The sequence below is a fragment of the Podarcis erhardii genome (assembly GCF_964252035.2).
Source record: "Podarcis erhardii genome assembly, chromosome: 3".
Taxonomy (NCBI): Eukaryota; Metazoa; Chordata; class Lepidosauria; order Squamata; family Lacertidae; genus Podarcis; species Podarcis erhardii.
In genome coordinates, this window is record NC_138507.1 from 67364883 (window position 1) to 67390252 (window position 25370).

The window sequence follows — 25370 nt, forward strand, 5'->3', positions numbered from 1 at the left end:
TTGGCAGACTTAAAAGAAGAGTTTTAGCACCTGAAAAAATGGATTGGCGGTTTTCTTTAGACAAAGAGATGATATTTGTGGTACACCCAGTTCTCACTTGCTGTTCCACATGCTTGGAACTACCTCATGTGTGATGGCACCTCTTTTATTTCATTGCAGTCCCTCCTCAAAACTCGTTTTCCCTGAAGCCTTCAGCATAACCCCACTAGGTCCCATGCCCTACTTCATGGAGAGCCTTTTTCCAGATCCCTTTGGGCCAACCTTCTAGGATGGGAGGGCACATGCCAGGGGCAAAAGTGGGTGATGCAACAGAAGCAAGTTTTATCTTTGTACAGTAGGCTAGTTTCTTTACCCTTACCCTTCACTCTTTCATCCATCTAGGCAACCAAGAAGCATTACGAGGGTTAAACTGGGCAAGAACGCTCAAGGAGAGTGCAAAGCAGAGCTGATGAGGTGTGTGGCTCAGGAAGGGGTGTGGCCGTGGGAGAGTCCTGAGAGTTGCATCCCCACTGCCTCAGTCTCACGCCACATTCTGTCCCAAATAAAAACGAATGCTTAAAGTGGCAACAATAAACAAACAAAAATCTGAATGAAAGGGAATTCCCCCACCCCCTTTAAATATAATCTTTAAAGGTAATTTCCAGAGGGGCATTTTTGACCCACTGTTGAAATGTCAAAGAAAGGTCTAGGCCAAGTGTTTCTGTCTAGCACTATTTTATAGTCCTACATTGAAACAAAGTCACTTAAAGGTGCATCTTTTATTCACATAAATGGGGAAATTTACTTTTAATAGAGTGATTTTGAAAACTCATACATTGTAGCAGGTGTGGGGAACCTCTGGTCCATGCTTGCTGGGGCTGAGTTGTTGTTTAACATTTTGAAGGCCAAAGGTTCCCCACCCCTGCATTGTAGGTGCGCGCTCTCGCTGTCTGTCTCCCTCCCCGCCCCCCGTGTGTGTAATATCCACCCTGCACAAAACCTGGAACTGTCCTATAGCATTTTTGTGGTACTGGGCGTAGCTTCTTTCAACAAGATTGCATTGTGCTTGCATGGGAAGTTCTCTTTAATAATCAGCAGCAACAAAATATAGAAAAGAAATCAAGGTCCACTCATATTTTACCAAAACAGCACTTGATTCTAAGATCTACATTCTAAGAAATGTAATTGCTGCTGGGGTGTGACCTACTAGACAAGTTAAATAATAACTTTTCAAAACAAATGATTGTGGGTGCATGGATTAAATTGAGGCTTTGCTCTAATTAACCTATTGCTCTTCTCAGCTATTTACTCAATCTTTAAATGGATGAATACATTTATGCATTTTTTTTCTGGGATGAAAAATGAAGTGGGTACAAAGAAGCAAATCCACCAAAATGCTAATGCAAATTACAGACTTTAAATAATTAAATAAAATAGTTGTTGTTGCATATGCAAGAGCATGGTGCATAGTCTGGCATCTTTTGCTTTTAATTTGGTGTAGACTTCTCCACTTCCCCACTGGCATCTATCTGTCTCGAGAGACAGAGGGTTCAACAGAATAATTTGGTAAAATAGTACCGAAATACAGAGGCATATCCCAGAGCTATTAGGCATCATAGTTCCAGTTTTCATTACTCTTTCTTACTTGTAACATTTAGGGCATATCCACACTTACCTTTCTTCTGTGCATTAAAGCTCCATGTCGGAGTGCCAATTTTTTTGCTCCAGAGCTTTCCCCGTGAAAACCCGCTCTTTAGAGCTGAATCGGGAGCAAATGGCAATCCACAAAAAACCTGAATAGTAGGAAACTGGAGGCACTGAAGCGTTTCCATTAAGCTCCAATATCATGGGCTAGAAAACTCAACTGAAATATGTTTCCCACATTTCTGCACATGATATCAGCTTTAAAGATCTCAGGAGTCACAGTTCAAATGTTCAGGAACCAAACAAGACATTCAGGACTAGGCAGAAGCAACTAAGATGTCCCAACAGTTTCAATGACCTACCAACCAAGCTATTAAGGGCAAGGTGTGGTGTGCTCACTTTTAGGACTCACTTCTTTGTGAGATGTCAGGATTGCAAAGGAGCACTCTCCTGGGGCATATGAGTCTGCTCCTATCTGCAGAGGAAGCTCCTAGTTTTGTTCAGGCTGATGAGCAGATCCCGCCACCTCCTGCAGCTACCCACAGACCTCCCCAGCTGCCACTGCTCTGCTGGGAGATCAGGGTGGGAGGAACTAGCATCCTTACTCCCTCTTCTGAAGTGGCTAGAGTCAAAAGACACTGGAGACATCCCTTTCCCCCCTGATTCCCACCTATCAGCCCGCCCCTGCCAGTTTCTTCCTCCGGAATTGGAGCCTGCCATTCCAATCCCAACAGAGTTATGAGGCTCATGACACATTTGTTGCATGAGCCTGTCTTACACTCATGCAGTGTTGGTTATCACCAAATACTCTGTCACACAATACATCATTAATTTGTGGAATTGATGTCCACTGGGTGGATTGATGATGATAGGTCTCTCCCACTTCTTAGCCATGATTTCAAAAAAGATGGGATTTCATTGCCTAGAGGAAGTATGACACTTGAGTGTCAGTTGCTGGGAGACAAGAGCAGGGGGGAGCTATTGTGATCATGTGTCTCTTGTGGCAGGGGCAGATTATGGTACTATGACGCCTTGAGCAAGGCCAAACTTTGGTATTCCCAGTCCAGCCCTCATGACATGCCAGCCTTTAGGAAGGACATATGAGTGCTCTGGCAGGGTCCTAGAGCCCTCTCATCTCCTTCCCAGAGCTGGAAAGCACTAACTAGCCTTTCAGAAGGAAGCAAGAAGACTCTAGGACCCTGTCAGAGTTCTCATGCTTCCTTCCTGTAGCCAGGCAAGTGCTTGCTGAGCACCCTCTCTGCTTGATGCCCAGTGTGGGGAAACTACCCTAAACCTCCCTCTGCTTGTGGGTAGAGAAAGCATCATATTTTGAACGGGGAAAGCTTAAAATGCAAATTACCACCACTACAAACAAACAAACAAACAAACACACACCTGGGCCAATATTAATTGTGTATTGGACTTGCATGCTGCCCAGCTTTTCTTGAAAACTCCAATCTTGCTTACTCAAAGCAAGTAAAAACTCTCTCTGCGTGTGGTTGGTTGAATGTTACCAACTTTGGGCTTCCCAGAAGCATCTGTGTGGCAACTAGGAAATGGGATCTTGGACTAGATGGATGCTTGGCTAGGATGAAGATCCTGGTGGCCCTTCAACTTGTCACAATGGCTAGTGGTCAAAGATGATGGGAGCTGTAGTCAAACAGCATCAAGAGACCCACTAGTTCTCCACTTCTTCACTCTGATCCAGCAGAGCTGCTCTTGTCCCCCAAGCATTCTGGTTTAGCTTAATCCTGGGAAGAATTGCTTTAAAATTTTGGAGAACAGTCAGTACATTTAGCCATCACAGTTCAATCTGAATCCACTGCTTTCTTTTAGGTTAATATTCTTCTACAGCTAAAACAGTTGCTGTAGAAAATCAACATATCAGTAAAAATATATTTTTGGTGCAAAATGGCAAAAGTTGATAAAGTGCAATCCTTCTTGCTCTTTTTAGGAAACACAAGTTTTTAGGAAACACAAGCACAAAAAGTGGCTCTATGAAATAGCTGAGCTACCACTACCTGAGTGCCTAGCAGTGGTCCTACTTCTTGTAAACACTAGGATGCTGCCATAACATTTGCATCTGGGAAGGTCTTCCCATACCACATGTTGAAGCAGTCAGGCTACTTACTGCACTATTGAACATGTTATATCCAGCAAATAAAGAAGTAGTGCAGTGGGTAGAAGCAGGCTGCAACATGTGAATGTGGAGTACAGAAGGCTTTCCTTGAAGCAGCCAATTTGGCCGCAATGCTGTGACTCTGTAGGGAAGCAACAGCTAGATATTTCTGCAGCATCCTGGGGGAGGGAAAGTTGCTCCATACAGTTACCAAAGAGTTGCTCTGTTACTTTTCTCAGGACAAGGTGCTGGTCTAATTTTTGAATTGGATGTCAACACCTAATGAATTTGATATTTTATCTTAAATAATTGCCAAACATTATTATCTTGGTACATCAAACAGGTAATTATGAGATGTGTGACAACATCATCAAGGTCAATGAGCTCTTTCAATGTTTGTTTTACAGGCCAGGCTCAGATAACAGGCGTCATGGTGGCAGAGAGCGAATGGTTGGTGGCAACGAAAAGGGAAGCTTGTCCATGGAATCCACTAAGGAGACCCGCTACTGTGCAGTGTGCAATGACTATGCTTCAGGTTACCATTATGGCGTATGGTCCTGCGAGGGATGTAAAGCCTTCTTCAAGAGAAGTATTCAAGGTAATAACATTGTTGCTACTTAGCAAATACATGACTTGTTGTAATCAAATAATTATGCAATATATCAGAGAAAAGACTGTACAGTGGACGCTTGAGTTGTGAATGGGATCCGTGCGGGAGGCACATTCGCAACCCACAGTGCTGCATCTGTGTTGCAGTTCGGCGCTTCTGTGCATGTGCAAAGTGCGATTTAGCGCTTCTGTGCATGTGCGACCACCGAAACCCAGAAGTATCCCATTCTGGTACTTCCAGGTTTCGGCGCATCCGTAACCCAAAAAACCCACAACCTGAAGCATCTGTAACCCAAGGTATAACTGTACCTGTAAAATTGTGAAAATAAGCTTTGTAAATTATAAGCTTGATAATGCTAAGCTACATTTCAGGAGCTAAATTGCATTTGAAGCCCAGAACAAAAATAAAGAAAAAAGTGGGGGTGGGAGTGGACACCCCCAGCATGTTCACCATCAGATGATTTTGATTTGTTTGGTACACATATGACATGCCTGCTGGATCAGGCCAATGGCCCATCTAGTCCGGAATGCAGTTCTCACAGTGGCCAGTTAGATGCCTGTGGGCAGCCCGTTTGGAGAGATCTCTTTTTGTTTTAGCCACCTTGAACAATTTGGTATCATCAGCAAACTAGGTTACCTCACTTCTTACTACCAACTCTAAATCATTTAAAAGCAAGTTAAAAAGCACAGATTCCCATATTGAGCAGGGAACATCACTTTCTGCACCCGTCCATTGGGAGAACTGCCCATTTGTTGCTACTGTCTGCTAAGCTTATTCAGGAGTCTTTGGTGAGGTACTTGGTCAGAATCTTTTTGAAAGCCTAATTACAAAATGTCAAATGGATCACCTTTATCTATATGCTTGCTGAAACTTTCAAATAGATTACTGAGACAGGGCTTCCCCTTGCAGAAGACATGCTGGTTCTGCTTCAGGAAGACTTGTAGTTGATAATTTTATTTTACAATGCTTTCCAACAGTTTTCCTGGAACAGATGTTAAGCTGAGTGGCCTGTAGTTTCCAGGACCTCCCCACCCCCCACCCCAATTTCCATGTATTCAGCAGTGCTCCTTCATCACACTCTGCTTGGTTCAAGAACATTTTTCTGGCTATTGTGATAAAAACACACTTTTGTGATAAAAAACAACAGGCACATACAAACAAGGAAAATTGAATGGAACCAAGACCCTGCTATAGTACTTTACAGTTCTGGAACCCACCCCTCTCAAAAAAATAAATAAATGCATATGCCTGGAAAACTATCTCATAAGATCTTACTACGGCTGTAGTAGAACTGTGCGTGTTTATAATTTATGCTGCATTCTTTAGGGTATGGAGTGCAATGTAGTTCTTATGTCATTTGTTCACACAACTATGTGATTTTGGGGAGTGTGGGGGAAGGACTGCCAAAATGAAGGACTAGTTGTAGGAGGCCTAGAGAATGATTGCAGAGTATATAGTTCATTTTCAATGGGCTTATTATCTACAAAGTCTTAAACACCTTGAACCTTGAGAATTATCCCAACTGAAAGTCACTATGACAAAGGCAGGTGCACAGAGAGACAGAGAGAGAGCCTTGGTGGTTGCTGAACAAATGTTAAGCTTTTTCTCACCAAACACTTACAATAATTGGGGTTAGGGACAAGTGAAATGTTATATTGTAAGCCACATTTTATCATTTCTGTATTTATTCAAAAGCATCTTCTGAGATTTCAGTGAAAGTATAGCAGGCATGGGAGAGAGGCTCCTTAACTGTTTCTGTCTTCTTCATCGAGCTGCTTTTCAACCTGCAAATGGAAGATGTGTCAGAAAAATAGCCAGAAGGCAAGGAACAGAGCTAAAAACTTGGATTCTCATTTAAGAGAATAAAATGTTGGAGGAAGAAATACATACATGTGTCTGCATGCAATATACAGACTGGCCCTTAAGGTCTGAACACAGTTCTACGGTGGTATATGTTAAGGAAGGAAAACCCTGTAATGGCATGATTTTAAATGATTTCAAATCATTCTGCTGGCATTGTGTTAGCAAGTTAGTTGAAGTGATTGCTCAATCAGTGAGCAGGGGAGGGGAAAACATGCACATGCAAATCCAACTGGAAAATAGGTTCACCTGAGTGGGTCCATTCCCTTTTTAAATAAGGAGAGATGAACATGTGGGGGTGGAAGTCGACAGTAGAGAAAAGGTAAAGGCCCAAGGGCATAACAAGCTGCACCCACTCCTGACTCAACATCTGCAGGGGCTGCTGCCAAATCCTGGATATAATGTAACATTTGACAGAACATATTTGTGCTGTAAAGAGAAGTGGCATAATTTAATTCTACTTTAGCTTGGGCAGCTCTTAGCATTATTACACTGGGGTTCTACATTGAGTCAAGTAAAAAAAAAAACTAGCTTACACTGGTGCAACTCAGAGCACACACAGAACATACAAAAGCCAATCAACCTTTTTCGGATCCCTTCAGTCAACTTTAAAGAGCACAGCTAAAAATACCACAAAAGAGCTTAAAGCATTTAATATTTAATAATCGGTGTTATAAAATACAGTTGCTTTTTGGTACAGTTTAGAAACTGCAGAGTATGAGCTCACTGCAACAGGTTCTCACATGTGTTATCCTCAAGAATCCTGCTTGCTTGATATTGAGGAATCTTCTTCTGGATAAGCCCTATAAAATTGTTGACATCCGTTAGTCTCGGGCGACAATGGAAGAGTGCGTTTTTGGGGTGAAGTCAGACTGTTGAAGAGTTACAGCACCTGCTATGGCTGTAGAGACCAAAACGGGAGAGACAGGTTTTGTTGCAGTTGAGCAGATGAAGGCATCTGGTTGTCCTGTTGCAGATGCACCATGGCGTTTCTTCTGTCTGTGCTCCTCCCAGCTGTCATTCCTCCTCTGGTCACAGCCTTCAGTATGCTACAGTATGCTTGTTTGTATCTCCAGTGCATGCTCATGTTCATATATCACCATATCTACACATGTAAGTTGGGCCTGCAATACAATATTTTAGAGTATTATCTCCCTAAGAGGAGTGGTCATTGTAAGTGCTGCTCAGATGTCTTTAGGGGCAGGTTCAATGAGTGCACCACTACTCTTGGCTCTCATTGAAATTACGCGAGGGGAAACACCTGAGTAGGGCTTGTTTTACTATTTTCAGCAGACATGCTACAATTCTGCATCTTAGACTGCTCTCAACCATAGATTTGGAGTCATGTGTTTGCCTCTGTGTGGAGAACTGAGCAAGGCTGCACATCATGGCCTCACTCCTTATATTGCATATCACACCACTCCCAAAGAAGCTGCAATAATCAGGACAGTTGATCACATTGTGATCCTGACCACATGGAGTTCCTATTCGTGAGTAGTTGCTGACTTGTAGCTACCTCTTTGTAGATGGCCACATTCAGTGTGTGGATGTTGGGTAGAGCAGGCATGTGCAAATAATGCAAATGTCTGCCTGATTTATTTATGTTTTTAAATCTCCATGTACCTCTCTCTGTGAGCTTAACCATCAGTATTTTGTAAATTTACAGGTTCCTGTCAGATAGTTTTATGGTTTTTGTGTGTGTATGTTTTATAGCCTAACATTTAAGTACGCCTGAGTACCTAATATATGTAGAAAGCACTATATTATTTTTGGATGATCCCATTTCACTTAGAAATTGATAGGCATTCGGCCACTGAAGGTCACTAACAGAAGGAATTCTTTAAAAAAAAAAAAAAAAGTAAAAGTAAAAATCCAGGTGTTAGAAATTGTTAAGACAATACATGCCTGGTTCTGCAATGCTCCTCACAATAATATACACTGGTTTGATTCATCTTGAAGCTACAGACACAGTAGGAGTAGCCCTTGCACCTGCATGCTCTTCCACACTAATTACAAATTAGGTTGAAGGTTCATTAACCGTCATTCTGATCTCCAAATATAAAAAAAAATAAACTAAAATGGAGAGAGAGGTATTCACCATTTACTGACAGTAAGTGCTTCAAAAGAGGTCAGTGACTTTTTCTGCTAGAAACTAAACCTCCTCTTATTCTAAGTTTGAGGGTTGGAATAAAGTGCTTGTTTTATTGCGCGCTCTCTCTCTCTCTCTCTCTCTCTCCTCTCTGTGTGTTGTTTGTACAGTAGTTCACATGCTGTCTGTTTGCAATGGCTTTTAAGTACACCTTGTTACTTACATTACTTCAGAATGCTTGAGATTAGTTGGTGTAGCAAACATAGCTGTCAACATTTCCCTTTTTTAAAGGGGGAAAACCTGCTGTTGACTTCTATTGGCAGAGCTTGAGATGCAAGATTGATCTGCTCCTATCCAGCCTCACTTTGGATTGTTCTGCCCATCATGTTGATTTACTTTAGACTCTAGTTCTACCAGACCAACACAAAACTCACACTCCTCCTTCCTATCTTTTTGTGAGGCTGCCATTCGGTCTTAGGTGCTGAAGTGGCTTCAGCTAGCCTTGCTGCTAGCCTCTCACAAACACAACGGTATTACTAAACTTTCATAATCTTCCCCTGCCAGCAAATCTCCATGCTCTGGAGAAGCATCTTTATCCACGATCAGCGCTTAACTTGAGGATAAGATTATTTGTGTATTTTTTCACCCTTTTTGCTAATTATTGCTCTGAATAGCTAACTATACAACTTTTTTCTTAGTCTAAGAGCACCATTTCTGTTTCTCCTTACTCCACTGCATTTCTCTGAAGTGTGTTTGGCAGTGGCTTCAGTTGCTATCTCCATGGAGGAGCCTAGAACACAAAAGCACTCAAGTACTAGTTTATCACTCAGTTTAATCTCCTCTCCATAAAAGTTACTTGAGAGGGGAAAGGGGAAACATCATAAATATCATTCGAACAATGGCTCTTGACTACTGCTGATGTTGTTGTAGTATAAATAGTTATGTAGCTGTAGTTTCTCTCACTCTGAGCCACATGGAAAAATAAAATCGCATTTGTGGTTGGAGTGCACTGAGGAAAAAGTACTTTCAAAACCGTACAGGATTTTGCAGCATGAAACTATCTATCTATCTATCTATATATATATTGCATTTTTTTGTCTCATAACATAAAAAACATTCACGTTGTCAAAACAAAAAGCTTTCTATTCTGTAATGACAATGTAGGAGCCCATTTTATAGTAAATTTTATATTCTGACTGGAACAGTAGACTTCAGCCATCTGCTGAAAAGGGGTACTATTTCAGCATGTTCTGTCTCAGAATGTATTTTTGTTGCCATTTTGTACATTAGATCCCAAAGATACTTAAACACATTTACCCTTCTTTTTGGATTGGATACAGATGTCCCACTTCAGTGAACATAAAAATATTATGCACTTGGATCTGATTATAGAGCAGGAGATACAATAAGCCAACGCTTAGGAAGCCTAGGTTTGTCAGCTTTCTTGCATAACCAGCACAGCTGTCCAGCATGCTAGAAAGCCAGCCTGGATCCATGCAACACCAGCCACACCCTTTCCTCATTCAGCTTCTTCCCAGAGCCCTTAGGCAAGGAGAAGCCAATCTGTAGTTTTCCAGTTGTTGGACTACAACTCCCATCATCATTAACCATTGCCATGCGGCGGATGGGAGTTGCAGTCCAACATCGGTTGCCCACCCCTGCTGTTTTCTTACCTTGTCAGTCTGTGTTGCATGGGTGTGTGTGTGTGTAGTGCCTCAGTTAGGATCCAGTAGATGTGACACCACTTCCTCATGCAGCTCTTTTCCCAGCCAGTCTTCTCTGATTAGCTAATGAAGCCACACACCGTTTTCCAACTCCTGCTGTACCTAATGGTTGAACAAAGAACATCTTCAGCCCTGTCTTTCTGTGCTTGTTCATAATAGCAGATACGCAGATACACAGGATGAAACTTTGCAGTTAACCCAATAAATTCTTCCAGTATATTTTCTCATGCATCTGATAAACCTTTCTCATGCATCACAAATTCACTTGTCAGCCTGAATTTGTGTTGCCCATTCTACAAATCTTAACAACAACAACATTTTAAAAATCAAACAAATTAGAGAATAGCATATAGGATCAGTCACAGGTGACTCTAATAAGGGCTCATCCTTGCTGTCACTCAATTTGTATTTTTATAGTTTTAATTCCCCTGGATCTGAGAGCTTTTCTTGTTGTTCTGCAGCTGTGCCTTATGAAAACCCAATCTTCCCACTGAATTGGATCTTCTTAGATGTGTGAAGGATTTGAAGAGAGCCATTTTTAAATAGTATACATTCTAGTCAATATAGGTTTTACTGATGCTAAATGTAAAGATCAATTTGTCAGTTATGAACTAGGAACATTTAAAGTTGGCTTTTGGGCTCCATACTGCACTATTAAACAGAAGAAGTATATTTTCACCAGCCAATTTCTTTGTCATCTCATGAATATAAGAGGATATATATTTATTAGAAATCCCCCTGTAGAATATTCTCCCAAGTATGTGTTCATAGGAGTGCAGTCATAGATCCCATTGTAAATAAAATAGTCAAATTTAACTCCTTTTTTAATCAGTGGAACATAAGCTAGCCCTGATTAACTTGCCCCATTGATTTCAATGGGGTCCAGCAGGAGTTAACTTTTTACTTAACACAATTTGTATACTAATTCTCAAAACCTCTAAGTGGTTTACATAAACATCTTCATCTCCTTTTCTTTAATCTTCACCTGCTTTTTCTTTTGAGCCCCATATCTTAATGGGATGATAATCTTTTTTGGCTGTCATTGACAACAGATGTATTTTTTAAAAGTATTCTGAAACTTAAGGAGAGAATTGCATACAATATTTGGGTTACTAATGGATTGCCATCTTGAATCCATTTGCTGTTGCAATCCTTTTTTTCCTTTTTGATGAAAATCTGACCTTTCGATATTAAAAAAAAAACCCCATTTGTATGTTGGTGTCTGATAAGTTATTTGGCATATTTGGCATTCTCCCAAATTTTGTTTAAGATTCCTTTTGTTTGCCACATGGAATATGTAGCAGTTAATAGAAGCTCAGTTTCTAGTGCATGTAGGTCATCAGTATTTTTTCAGTGTTATGTCCAAATCAGCCTCTTACACAGAGATGAAAGAACCCTACATGCAACCACAACTTTGTTTGGCCAAGACCTGTTCAGCTTAAAATCAGTTGCTTCACCTGAGATTGAGCTGTGTGTACTGCTTATGACATTCCCATTTCTTGACCCAAGCCAAGAGTTCAGAATGCTCTGACCTAAGCAGAAGCCCACCCCAGGACTTATTGTAGGCAGGCGGGGGGGGGGGGATTCTAGAAGGAAGGAACATAAGTCTGCATGTAGCTAAAAGAAGGAAGGAACTCTGAAGTAAGCCTACCAAGCATAGGCTGAGCCCAAATTCTTATTTTTAAGGGTCTCAGACCTCTGAACCCAGTATAGCCTACCTTCATACATTTTTGAGTTTGAATCGTTGCAATTCTTATCTTTAGTTAATTTATGTTATCTTTAAGGCTTTTGCTAGCAGGTTTGCTTACTGGGGTCATGTTTTCATCTTGAAAACTGTTTGCAACATTTCAAGTCTTTCGATTGATGCAGATTAAATGATATTGCAACTTCTGAAAATGTAGTATAAATAACTGAAACAACTACATTTTTGTGGAAATAATTACACTGAAACGTCTCATAAGCCCTTCCATTAGAATAATCCCTTTCACTCAGAAGACATTGAACACAGAAGGTTTGACAGTTTCACACCAGACGTTCCACGAGGCATTTTAATTAACAAATATATCATTGACAATTGCTGACTATGTTTGCATTTAATTTACAAGAGCTGATTGATATGCATGTCTTTTCACTCCCCTCCAATATTCAGTGGAAATAAGAAAATAGCTGACTTTGTTCTGAGAAGCACACTCCGTTACTTCTTATACCATCCGTAATTTAACTTTTCATCATGCTTTCTAATACTGAACTAGGTTTTCCTGAGGCAAAAACAGGGGAAACAAGTTAGCTATGGGGAAACCCTGAGTCTTGCAGGTGTGTGTGTGTGTGTGTGTGTGTGTGTGTGTGTGCGCGTGCGTGCATCTTATTGATGCTTGTGACAGAACCTCAAGGATAGCCACATCCTCCTCAGGACCAGCTCTGTCTGGAAATCTCCTCCTGCTCTTCCGGGCTTGGAAGAACCCAGTGCTTTTTTCAGGGGGTACTTAAGGGTACACAGGACTGACATCTTTTTTGTTTTTTGTTAAAGAGTTAAAGACTTAAAGTAACCACTTCATGGTGAGTACCATCACCTATTTTTCTAGAAATGTCCCTCAATAGCACCAAGCTTAAAGGCAAGGTAAAGTCTGCTCGTCCAGCAGCACTCAGACTCCAATAACTTTTCAGATCATGAATGTATTCCCTTGCAATGCTGCCAGAAGATGGGCAGGCCAGGGAGCACACATACTATTGGCTCCCAGTAGGCCTAAGAGGACTCTGGCACTTGACATGTTATATAATGTGTTTGCCTTGGGTGACTTGGCAGAAAGGCAGTATAGAAACTCCAGAAATAAATGAATACATAAAATCATATTTTTTAAAAGGAGAATAAGTTCCTACAGTGAAGGCTCCAACCTATAATAAAATAAGATCCCTGCTGGAAGAGGCCAAAGACCCATGCAGCCCAGCATCCTGACCTCACAAGCAAAACATGAGCACAGCAGCATGCTCCCCAAGGCAACACCTCCCCAAACCCCAGAAAATGAATGCCCATGCTTCTTTTATCTCTTTACTAATACATCTGCTACAAACGTAATTCAAAATCCTTTGCAACATTTGGTTGCAGGCCCCTACTTGTATTAGTTGAAACCTAAATACCAGGCTAATAAGTGCAATGTAAAATTTAAAGGGGAAAGTTTCAAAGGGCAATTATAGTGGGAGACAGGAATTCATTAACAAGTTTGATTGCATTTCCTATAGTTTATTTAAGAACTGTGTGTGTGTTCCTCATATTTTAAAGAGTAAGTTTCCTTCCATTTGGTTGTATATTGTATTAAGATGTGTTTAGTTCTGCAGCATGTTGTTGCTTACTCTTCATCTTTGGTGCTCACCTTGTTAAATGCCGTGTTTCCTTGGGCTGGGCTGATTAAATAAAATATACTGCTCTTTCTTTCTGCTAAGCAAGCATTTCTGGACAAATGCCTTAATCCAGCTGTTGTGGTTGTGCACATAAAGCCTCTAAAGAAAAGTCATTAGCACTCCCAGAAACTATTTGGAAGAAGTAAGGGTATTGGATTTTATCTCTATCCATGCCCTCTTCCTTGCAAAACACCTGATTTGTGTGATTACTGAAAGCATCCATAGCAGCTTTTTACATATTACTATTATTATTTACTTTATTAAATTTTGAATCATCTTCCACATAAGTCTCAAGCCAATTTACAGAAAAACAACTAGAAGTTGCTTTGAAAACAATAAAGATGGGTTTATAAACAATATAAAATAAACACCTAAGGCAAATGCATTTTTAAGCTAACTGAAAAAGGTTGTTGAAACAAATATGTTTTCAGTTGTTTTGGGAAAGTACAAATAGAATCCCAACAGAGATTCTGTTCCGAAAACAGGGCCTGCCACACTGGAAGTCTCTAAAATGCAACTGAGCATGCTCAAAAATGCAAGGTAGCATGGTCAGATGCATCAATGGAAGTATGTGCCCTTTTACTGCCCACAGTTGAAATCATACTTCACAGCACTAGAATACAAGGGAGGTCTAAATAGTGAACAAAGAATCAGACACTATGAATGTGTGATTTAACACCCAAAAGAGTTAGAAAGCCTGTGTCTAGAAATCACACATTTTTGTATGTTTTGAAAAATCTACATTGGAACTGAACTGAAGATACCCAGAGCTCCAAAGCAGAGAACATGCTCAGTTTCTCGCCCTCTAGTCAATACCACGACCCTGTCCATACTTGCTGTCAAAAGAAACATGAGCAGAGGTTATGGGGTCCCACTTCACTGATAAAATGTAGGTGCATATAATGTGGCAGAAATATAAAAGGAAACTCCCAAACTAAGGCCCTCCAAGATGGCCAAAGGAAGGGTGAGATGTGTCCTTGTATTTCTACTTTTATTTGGGAAATATCTTTAGATATATCCTAGATCTAAAAACAGTGCATTCAATTCATTAGCAATTCTGACCCCTACATCAAAGACAGATAGATATGGGATTAATTTACTACATTATTGTCCTCTGTATATCAACAATTACAACAGTTGCCACAGTAAGTTTGAAACCTCCCAGAAGTCAATCATTTGGACTCCAGTTTTGCAATACTATTCATGTTTCCTTAAAAATGAAATAATTCTGTTTCCCAGTTTGTTTATATTTAGAATTTTACAGCAATATCTATCACATGTTGAAATTATGATTATTACAAATGAATTATGCTGAGTCAAATGAAGTAAATCCAGGTTCTAGCATATCTAGCATAGTATTGGCATATATTTCATTTAATGATATATTTGTTCAGCAAAAAGCCAACTTGAGTGTTTATTTGGGGGATGTAAAAATTATTGTGAGTTTGTAAGTGGGATGAGGTCAGTTCTAAAGCTTCCATAATTTATTATTTGGTGTATGTAAAAGAATTTGGGTGTAAAGGTTGTTGTGAGTTTGAAAGCATGGTGAAGTCGGTTATAAAGGTTCCATTATAATAAGTGCAAGTTATAATTATGCTTGTAGAGGCACAAGGTGAGAGAGAGCAATATAAAAGATTGGCTTGATGAAAAGAATTTAGTGAAGTGAGTGAATGAGAGAAAGCTCTGTTAGTTTATTTCAGCATAGCTGGAAGCTTTAAATTTATTAATTTTGTGTCGCTGTTATATTAAGGTTTGTTTTGGTTTGATTTCTATCCAAATCTGTTCTAAAGCAGTATGGCTGGAGTACAGCAGTATGCTCAGTTGGGACAGAGCACACAGAAGCTATGCATCATTGCCACCATTTGCTATAATCTGTTATGTTACTGTAAGAAGGGAATTAAAATGTTTCTTTTATAAAGGCATATGAGTACACAAAAGCTTCTATCTTATAAAGCAGTGAGTCATTGAGAGGCGTTCCCCTGCCTCTTGCTGCTCCTGCAATGGAGAAGGGCATGAGGTTCTACAAGAAACGTTTTTCAAAGTTCCCTGCCCACCTGGTGGCAAAGCTGGACAAGGGAATGCCTCTCACCGACCCAGTGAGCGGGGAGGCATTCCACAGAGCTTTGCTGCTGGTCCCTTTCTGCCACTGGGGTGGGGCAGACCAGCGGAAAACCTGGGCAGTAGAATGTTGTGCCTCCCTGCTGCTGCTGAAGCCTCCCTTACCTGAATTGCTTCTGTGGTGGTAGGGCAGTGGGGACACTCGTGGGAGTGCCACCTCCTCAATTTCTACCACCTGAGGCAGTTGTCTCACCCTGCATCATGGATGGGCTGGCTCTGCTCTGAGAGAAGGAGGGGAAAACAGTCACACTTGCAGTCAGAAGCCCCAGCTTAGATTCTTCCACCAAAACACAGCTCAGCTGATGGACAGTTGCATAGCTGCTGGCAATTCATTTTTCCTCCCACCCTCCAATGCAAGTAGTTGAAAAGAAAATGTGATGTTATTGTGTTAGTATTTACACACACACACTTTATTTGTTGCTGTTTGCATAGGTTTCACACGAGGAGATGTTGTTCAACAGCGTTCACATATCTCTCCACAATATGTTGCCTGGGCCTGAGACCTAAGAGGTTTGCCTTTCAGAACAGAGTGACAAAGTTGTGCCCTCCAGTTGTTGTGGATTCCAGCCTCAGCCCAGATGGCAAATGGTAGAAGTGATGGGAGTTGTAGCCCAAAAACATATGGAGTTGGTCACCATGACTTAGATCTAAAAAGAGAAAGTTGTTCACACAACAGATCACTCTCATGTTCAACACCCCCTGCAACCTCTTACACTCACAAAGCAATATCACCACTCTGGTTGGTCAAGAGCCCCTCCTTGATGTGTTATGTTGCAAGAGGCTGCAGTGGGAGAACAGAATTGTCAAGAATTGGGTGGCGGTGCACATGATGCTCCTGCTCACACAAGCTGCCTCTTCCCAGTTGTTCATGATTCTCTCTCCCACTGACATGGCTCATATTATATGGGGAGATTTTTGGGGGGCCAAGAGGCTTCAGGTAGAAGGAAGGGGTAAGCAGCCCTCTCCTTGTGCAACCTTTCTTAGTGCAGATGTTGTGCCCTCCAGTCTATCATAAGTTGAAAGCTGCCCTATGTTACTGGTTGACTTTATATAATAAATATAGTAAGTTAGTAAGAAAGCAAATAAGTGCACAGTGCAAAGTTCTGCAGAGTTCCATTGCACAATGATACCTCATGTAACCTTTGCCATTAATTACATTTCTGCAAGCTTCTTTATTCATGATGCTTACAGTGTTTTAATTAAAACTCTAATGCAGGGGAGCCTAATCCCCAGTTTGGGGGCCTTATCTTTCACTACCCCAGCAGCAATATTTTTGGGTTGTATAAAACACCACCAATTCTGGTGGCAGTGACAAAAAGAAAAGAAAAAAGCTGATAGAATGCTAGGGTGATTTGAGGGCAACACACTGATGGGGATGCAAATGAGCCCCAGAATGATAATTTGATGAGAGGAGGAGGTGGTGGTAATGATGAAAAGGGAGAAGGGTATAACTCCCTTCCATAGCTCATCTGCACAAATCAGCTGAGGAGAGCAGACTGTGACTTTGTTTATGTCTGTCCGCAAGTCTTCCTGTATGTATGTGTATGCAAGAGTGTGGGGCGGCCACATCTACTTTTGGCCACATCCACCACTGGTCAAGTCCCTGGACGCTCCTAGAAGGGTTGGCCAAGGGTGAATCTTACCCTCAAGCCAAAACAGTCTAGCCAGTGTCAGTGCAGTACATGCAAATCTCCATTAATTTCATTCTTGGGGTACCAGCTATTTCTCTGCGAACCTTTTATAGATGATGCTATATTTTAGGCATTTCTGCCCATTTTTTTGCATGCAGGATATTTGATAGTGGTGGTATCAAATGTATCACTTGCAGTTTTTAGAAAAAGCAAATACTTTTTCCACATGGCTCTGCAGCTACATAACTTATTTTTTCATCCTGAAAGATGTGTTCCCCAAAATGCTCATTGTCTCATGGGTGATAACAGGGAGATGGTGGTGAGTGATTGATTTTGTTTTTTATTCCAGTACAGCTGTTGGTTTGATCCCATGCCAAGCACTAAAAAACAATTGTGATTTATCAGATGGAGAGAGTAAGGGAAGATAGCATAGCTGTATGCCACACTTTTCATAGATTGGAATCTGCACAGTTGATCGGTTCAGCCATTTGGCGGGGGTGTAGGAATAGGATGTCATGTGTAAGTGTCATCTGGAAAAGGAATACTCCCTTTTTATTATCTGTCTGAAATGGGAAAAAATATACAATGAGGGAACAAAAGAATCATAAGACTCCTAATGGATCTCTCTGGAAAGATTATATACCTAAATCTAAATATCTACATTTTTTAAAAAAACGAATTGGCGTTATTGCTGATAACCACAGAACAGGCTGCCTCAACCTCGGCCCTCCAGATGGGACTACAATTCCCATCATCCCTGACCACTGGTCTTGCTAGCTAGGGATCATGGGCGTTGTAGGCCAAAAACATATGGAGGGCCAAGGTTGAGAAAGCCTGCCACAGAACATAAAGTTGATGAAATCAAAGCAGATTGTGAAGAATTCAGAAATACCTCTCCAAGCTGAAAGGGCAACAAATGGCAAATGATATTCAGTGAAAGTAAATGTAAATTGGTACACATCTCATATGTGGTGTGAAATACTGATTATAATCTAGAAAAGTGATATTGGGGCAAGGACTGGACAAAAATACTGTTGCATGCCCCCTCAGTCTCCAAGTGGTATGAGATTCCGGGAGTTCCAGGCACTTACCCAGGGTTCATATTTCTTTTTGGAAATGAGGCATAGTGGAGACTATGATGTCTTCATGATAATATGGTTTATTTACATATATACCTATGCACATATATACACATATCTACAACCTGAACCTGTGATGGAGAGGTTCACAGCATCTGACCCCAGCTAGGGTCTTGTTTCTCCCTTAGCCATGCCCTTGGATGCAAACAAAACTAAAACTTTGCTGTGATATTTTCTCCAGCTTGTTGCTTTACTTTTAGGTCACTTCACTGCAAACTCTCAACTCTAACCTCAGTCTTTGTTGTTCTAACTATCTCTGAGTTGAGAGAGGGACTCTATGCATTCATCATCTTGCACAAAGCCCCCTTTCCTTTGTTCTCTTAATGGCCCATCACCCAGGCTATCACCTATCAACACAGGAAGCTCGACTGGCTTATATTTCAACACTTGCTGGATCCAGGGGTTAGAAGGATCTTGCTTGCTTCCTTCCCACCCCTCCAAGCTCATAACACCACAGTCAAAATAACTGGAGACTCATGAGTGTTAGGAGACAGTGGATTCTATTGATGGAACTAGGAATACAATATGTCATAACAGATGAAAACATGTGTGAAATAAATTACAATAAAAACACATGTGAGATGGACTCATTGTAGCAAAAACAAAAAACCCTCAGAATGAACTGAAAATGTAGAATTCCCTTTTGAAACTGAATCTTAGATGGTGTATTGTTGATGAGATCCCCGGATTATATCTTGTTTCATTACTTCATGAAATCCACTTAGAAATGAGGACTTTCTAATGGTTGGCAGATGAAAATAACCCTCTGGCTTCCTATGTATCTCTTCCAAAATGTGTTGTCTTGCGAGAAGCATGAATACATATGGTATATTTCATATACATGGAATGAAATGCTTTCTACTTCCTTCCAGCTGCCCCTGGCATCAGAAATGACAAATTTCATATGGATAGGACAGCCCCCACCCTCATTTTAGAGACGATGTAGTAGAGAGAACTACTAGTTTTGGTGCCTTTAAACAGGTAGTAGACACGTTCATGAAAGATAGTCCAATCAGTCAATATTATCTGTGATACTTGCACTGAAACTCCATTGCAGAAGGCAATATACATTTGACTACTTCGTCTGATCCAGCAAGGCAATTATTAAATTGTTGTGACCATGTGATAATAGACTTGCCCAGCCTCCAGATAGGATATAAATGGAGAGTGAGACTTAGAAGAGTGGTTGAAGTCAGCTTTGTCAGAATTGCCAAGACTTACCAACTGAGATACAAATGCACTAGGTCTGTAATTCTAAACACACACTTACTGCACAGTAGGTCCCCTTGAGCTCAGTGGGACTGACTTCTGAGTAAATATGCTTGCTATGTCTACTTTAGGCACACCAAATTATTTAAAATTATTTATATAAGCCATAGCTCTGGTCAGTATCATTTGCTTGTCAATTTTGGGTGCTGTACAACCTTCACTCATACAGTGTTAATCCTGACATGTTCTGCTTTTCATAATATAAGATAAAATAGTTACAGTATTGCTTTTTATTGTGACTTTGTTCCATATTTATTTTGATAGAAACTTTTTTGTTTTGCTTTGGATTTCAGGGAGGGGGTGTCCCCACTCATCTCCATAAACAGTAAATGCTTACTATTGGTATTTTATTATTTTGAGTTTTGAGTAAAATACCCAAAGCTAGTTGTTAATGAGTATTCACTAAATCTTTAATCCTAACCCACTTCACTGGAAGTAAGCCCCATTGAATTCAGAAGAGCTTACTTCTGAGTGGATGTTTGGTTGTACATTTTGTCTACTGTGTCTCTTATTTAGCAATGGCAATTAAGTTTAGCAACTTAATACCTAAAGAAAATTTTTTATACAACAAAGCCATGTACAGTGGTACCTCGGGTTACAGACGCTTCAGGTTACAGACTCTGCTAACCCAGAAATAGTACCTCTGGTTAAGAACTTTGCTTCAGGATGAGAACAGAAATTGTGCGGTGGCAGCACGGCGGCAGGCCCCATTAGCTAAAGTGGTGCTTCAGGTTAAGAACAGTTTCAGGTTAAGAACGGACCTCCAGAACGAATTCAGTTCTTAAACCGAGGTACCACTGTAATAGCTTTTGGCCAGTATGAGCAACAGAATATATTTACTGGTCACACAGAATAAAGCTTTAGCTTAAAGTCAGGAGCTTTCCTTTTGTTTGTAGCTATGCTTTGATTACTATGACTTCTCATCTCAAATCAATCTGTCTCAGGTATCCTGTTCTGTTCAATCACATTTAAGGTCAACTATTTGTGTCTTTGACATCCTGCAGAATTGTATAACAAATCTGATGCTAGACATAAGACTAGACATATGATAGCTCTAAGTCCTTTATGTGGAAACGAGGTTTTATTGTGACCAGTGGGATTTATTTTTGTAATCTAGAGTTTCATGTACACAGGACATTCTGATTATGAGAAAAAGTGCTTCAGACATACTCTGACATTTCCTAATCTATACAGTGGTCGTTACCTTATGAAAGAGAATAGAAGCATGTGTGTTGCAGAGGATGTGACTCCATTCCCTGGGTTTTAGGTGTTTTATGATTAAAGGTAAAGGTAAAGGGACCCCTGACCATTAGGTCCAGTCGTGGCGGACTCTGGGGTTGCGGCGCTCATCTCGCTTTATTGGCCAAGGGAGCCGACGTACAGCTTCGGGGTCATGTGGTCAGCATGACTAAGCCGCTTCTGGTGAACCAGAGCAGCACACGGAAACACTGTTTACCTTCCCGCCGGAGTGGTACCTATTTATCTACTTGCACTTCATGCTTTTGAAGTGCTAGGTTGGCAGGAGCAGGGACAGAGCAATGGGAGCTCACCCCGTTGCGGGGATTTGAACCACTGACCTTCTGATTGGCAGGCCCTAGGCTCTGTGGTTTCACCCACAGCGCCAACCGCGTCCCTGTTTTATGATTAGTAATTCTTATTTTAAAAATTTTAAACTGCCTTGGGTGCCTTGGCAAAAAGTTGGTATATAAATCTAATAAATAAATATAATAGCTGTTAGGAAGAATATTATATAATAACTGGAGTAGTAAACTGTGACATTCTTACTGTAAACAATTATATAGGTATAAGTACCAGAGATCAGGGATGTGGGTGGCGCTGTGGGCTAAACCACAGAGCCTAGGACTTGCTGATCAGAAGGTTGGTGGTTCGAATCCCCGTGACGGGGTGAGCTCCCGTTGCTTGGTCCCTGCTCCTACCAACCTAGCAGTTCGAAAGCACGTCAAAGTGCCTGTGATGCTTCTGTAGGATGTTTAACCTGTGTGGCTACAAGATGAAAACCCACAAATTTCTCCGCACGGGGACTATAGAATTGCTCCCCAAACTTCGTTTATGATAGTATGTGGCATATGAATTGGTAGTGAAATTTAGTGACTGCTGCAATTTTAAATTAATTATACCACATAAAGTCATGCTCAGAGTAGACCCACTGAAACTAATGGATTTAAGTTGCAGCAAAGTTACTAAAACAGTAGGTGATATCCAACTAAGTCACACTCAAAATAGACCCATTGGTTTCAGCTGTCTACTGTAAGTATGACTAACACAGAATAGTCAGTCTTTATTTTCTATAGACTCTAATGTAGTAAATATATTTTGATACAGTACAAACTGAAGAAGTAAAATGTCAAGACATTTCTAATTCCTTAGGTGACTAGTTTATAAATAAAATAAATTATAGTTCTGAACAATACTTTTTTAGGTGTTACGTGGTCTGTCACTAAATCACGTAGTGTCTTCTGCTTAATAGGAGGAATTTTATTTATTTTGTTTATTTAGTACAAGTCAACAGACTTGTTCTTGGTATAATCTGATAGTAGCTTCTTAAAAAAACACACAACTTACCTTTGCTAACATATAATGAATGATAGAGGACTGGGTCTGATGAGACCAAGGCCTCCAACAAGCTCACTTTCAGATCCCTGACCTGAATGAAGAACAAACAGTTCTGTCATAAAATTGTTTCATTGTGTGCTGTACCTTGCCCTGTTTAGCTGTGTGTAGAAGGAGGACTGGCTAGGATCAGCTCTGTATTTTCAATCCACATCAAGGCTTCAGTACCATAGGATTTTTGTTTTTATTTCAAATAGGAAATACAAAATTCTCAAGGGAACACTAGTACACATCCAGTATACACATGATGAAAGCTATACTCCTTTGTTAAATCAAGAAGTAGGTCAAGAGCAAGTGACAGGAGTTTATTTTATGTATTTATCTGATGCATATCTACATTGCTTTTCAGGACAGGCCACCTTACAGAAAAATATATAAAAACTCAAAAGACAGCACTACTATAAAATAAGATTTCAAATATAAAAATCAGCAGCAGTTTCATTTCCCCCCAGCACAATTTGATACAAAATACTGTCTGCCGCAGTTAAATGTTTTTCCAGCACGACAAATTAAACACAGACTGGGTTGTTGTTTTTAAATAGAAAACTTTTCAACTTCAAAGCAATGATAAGGTCTTCTGTGGGGAGAGAGATGTGGGGCCACCATTGAAAAGGCAATGCCCCTCATGCCAAGCAACCAGCAAGAAATATAAAGTAAAACATTATAGAAGCTTATGAAAGCATTGTGTTTTAGGGGTACCTGTGAAAATTGTCACTTTAATGTCATTTCCCTATGATTTTTACAGGTCACAATGATTACATGTGTCCTGCTACTAACCAGTGCACTATTGACAAGAACAGGAGGAAAAGTTGCCAGGCTTGCAGGCTCCGAAAATGTTATGAAGTTGGAATGATGAAAGGTGGTATGTATCCAACCATGTACAAATGTTTCTTAATTAATTCATCTCCATTGTATAATACACAGTTCTTAAGGAGAGTGGCAATTAATTTTATGAAGTTGAAGTTTTAAAGAGAAAACAAAGGACTAGGATTTTAGAATTCATTTACTTCTATAAATCATGGTCAAGACTACTAATGAATATCCTAGACAGGAACTGAAGTGCAAGAAGCAGAGATGAACAAATCTTAGTTTCTCAATTTTAAGTTTGAACTTAAAAAAAGTAATCACAACAATTAATTAGCTTGTTAGTGTACATTTCTTCTAGTATACACATTCTTATGCAATCTTACCTAATGTACTTATTTTCAATGAATATTCCTAATAGCAATGCATATTTTTGTGTTATTTTCACTAATATATGAATTAATATGCATTTCCCCCATTAAAATCCACATGGGGGGGGGCTGCATTCAGTTTGTGCATTGTTTCAGGAAGAGCAAAATAGGAAGTTCTATATTGAAATGTGATCGGAACTAAATTTATTCTGCGATTCTGTGCTGAAGGCTGCAATCTACTTTAGATGGACAAGTGTTCTTGATCAAAAGCAGTTTCAAAAGAATAGACATGAATGAAATGGATATTAGTATAGACTCCTGGCCAGTTCATACAATCCTTTGAATTTTAGTTGAACTGTGGCAGATAGCAGCTGGCTATTTGTATTGAATGGAAATTTGTTTGTGTGCAGAAATAATTGAGTTGACTGAATACTCAACTGCTGAGCTGCAACATGTCCGTTCTGACAAAAAATGGGTCATTAGGGCAGTAAAATACTAAGCACATTATTTTACAGTACATAATGAGGTGATTACAGTAAACCAGTTCACTGAATTTTTGAATCAATCAACTTGGAAAACACAGGAATGAGCTAATGAGAAGTACCTGCTTATCTGCACCATATTGCAATATATGTTGTAGGTATTTCTCATCCATATGTTGTTTCATTTGCATATTTAATAAAATATCACACAGTAAACATTATATATATTTTTGCAATAGCTTTTCCATTTTGGCTGGTTGCCAGACTATATTATACGAGTGATCAATATTCATTAATTGCAAGGTTTTCCAGGTTCTGGCTAGTACCATTCTAGGTACTAGGTACATAAATAGGTTAGTACTTAATTGGTCAATATATAAACTACATAAATTAAGTAAGCCTTACTTAGCCTTAGCCGTTCTTTGCTTCTGTTTCACAGTATTATATTTTTTTGTATTTTTGTAATATTTCCCCCTAAAAGGATGCACCTAATAGCAAAACATCACACAGAGCCATCCTAACTGGGCGTGTGAGGAGTACAGTAGAGGATGACCCACTACAGTGGTGCCTCGCAAGACGAAAAGAATCCGTTCCGCGAGTCTCTTTGTCTAGCGGTTTTTTTGTCTTGCAAAGCAAACCCATTGACGGCTTATCGGATTAGCGCTATTAGCGGTTTAGCGGCTTTTAGCGGCTTATCGGATAAGCGTCTTAGCGACTTAGAAAAAGGGGGGAAAGGGGGGGAACCGCAGGAACTCGCAATACATTTTCGTCTTGCGAAGCAAGCCCATAGGAAATTCGTTTTGCGAAGCACCTCCAAAACGGAAAACTCTTTCGTCTAGCGAGTTTTCCGTCTTGCGAGGCATTCGTCTTGCGGAGCACCACTGTATTTCTAAAGCTCTACCACCTTACACCAGCCAGGGCAGGAGGTGGGAGGGAAACTTTGTTAGAAAATAAAATAAATTTCTAAGACATTCCTTTTAGAGAGTTTGGCTTGTCTTGATTGATTAGCTCTTGCTTCATAATGATTATATTGATGCAAATGTGAAGAATTTTACTCCCCTCTGTTATACTTCAGAACAGTTTACTGACATATCGGACCTCCTCTTGATCTTGTCGCTTGTTTTCAATTATACTCTGATGACAATTTATTATACGCCAAAGGAAAAGCAGATGATTATTAAAGGAATTCTCAGAACCAAAGAGGAAATAATTTTTAAATGCATCATCTGGAATCATTCCAAGAATTCTAATTTGCCTTGCAATTATCTTGAATGCAACATTATACTGTACTAAAAATAGTACTTGGTGAATGAGGAAGAAAAATACTCAAGCTGTAGGAAACTATTTGTTTTGTATCTGAAGTGAATGTCTATAATATTTTCAAAACATACTGTCCTGTACCAATGTAAAAATGTACAGTTATTAGTACTTGTGTATTTAAAGAACCAATTAACTAAAAGGACACTGCCAAAATACTTATAGTTCAGAAGTCTTTTCATGCTCT

At 40.1% G+C, this 25370-nt stretch overlaps 1 protein-coding gene and 1 long non-coding RNA gene across 16 annotated transcripts in view; one reads left to right on the forward strand and one right to left on the reverse strand.

The window, feature by feature from the left end:
• The window catches only part of ESR1 (estrogen receptor 1), a 237624-nt gene that overhangs the window by 127796 nt on the left and 84458 nt on the right, over positions 1-25370 (forward strand). For 8 of the 10 annotated variants that reach the window (XM_081854342.1, XM_081854344.1, XM_081854343.1 and 5 more), the window contains 3 exons: positions 382-453; positions 4150-4340; positions 22955-23071. In XM_081854342.1, the coding sequence (XP_081710468.1) occupies positions 382-453; positions 4150-4340; positions 22955-23071 (380 nt within the window). Of the gene's footprint in view, positions 1-381; positions 454-2686; positions 2858-4149; positions 4341-22954; positions 23072-25370 lie in introns of those variants that run through there. The other 2 variants (XM_081854347.1, XM_081854340.1) reach the window with 2 other exon arrangements.
• LOC309337688 overlaps positions 5810-25370 on the reverse strand; it is a 123712-nt gene continuing 104151 nt past the window's right edge. For 3 of the 6 annotated variants that reach the window (XR_014154488.1, XR_014154492.1, XR_014154493.1), the window contains 4 exons: positions 15645-15760; positions 9975-10127; positions 6462-6641; positions 5810-6136 (listed from right to left, as the gene is read on the reverse strand). This is a non-coding gene — a long non-coding RNA (uncharacterized lncRNA). Of the gene's footprint in view, positions 6137-6461; positions 6642-7104; positions 7337-9974; positions 10128-15644; positions 15761-25370 lie in introns of all 6 variants that reach the window. The other 3 variants (XR_014154490.1, XR_014154491.1, XR_014154489.1) reach the window with 3 other exon arrangements.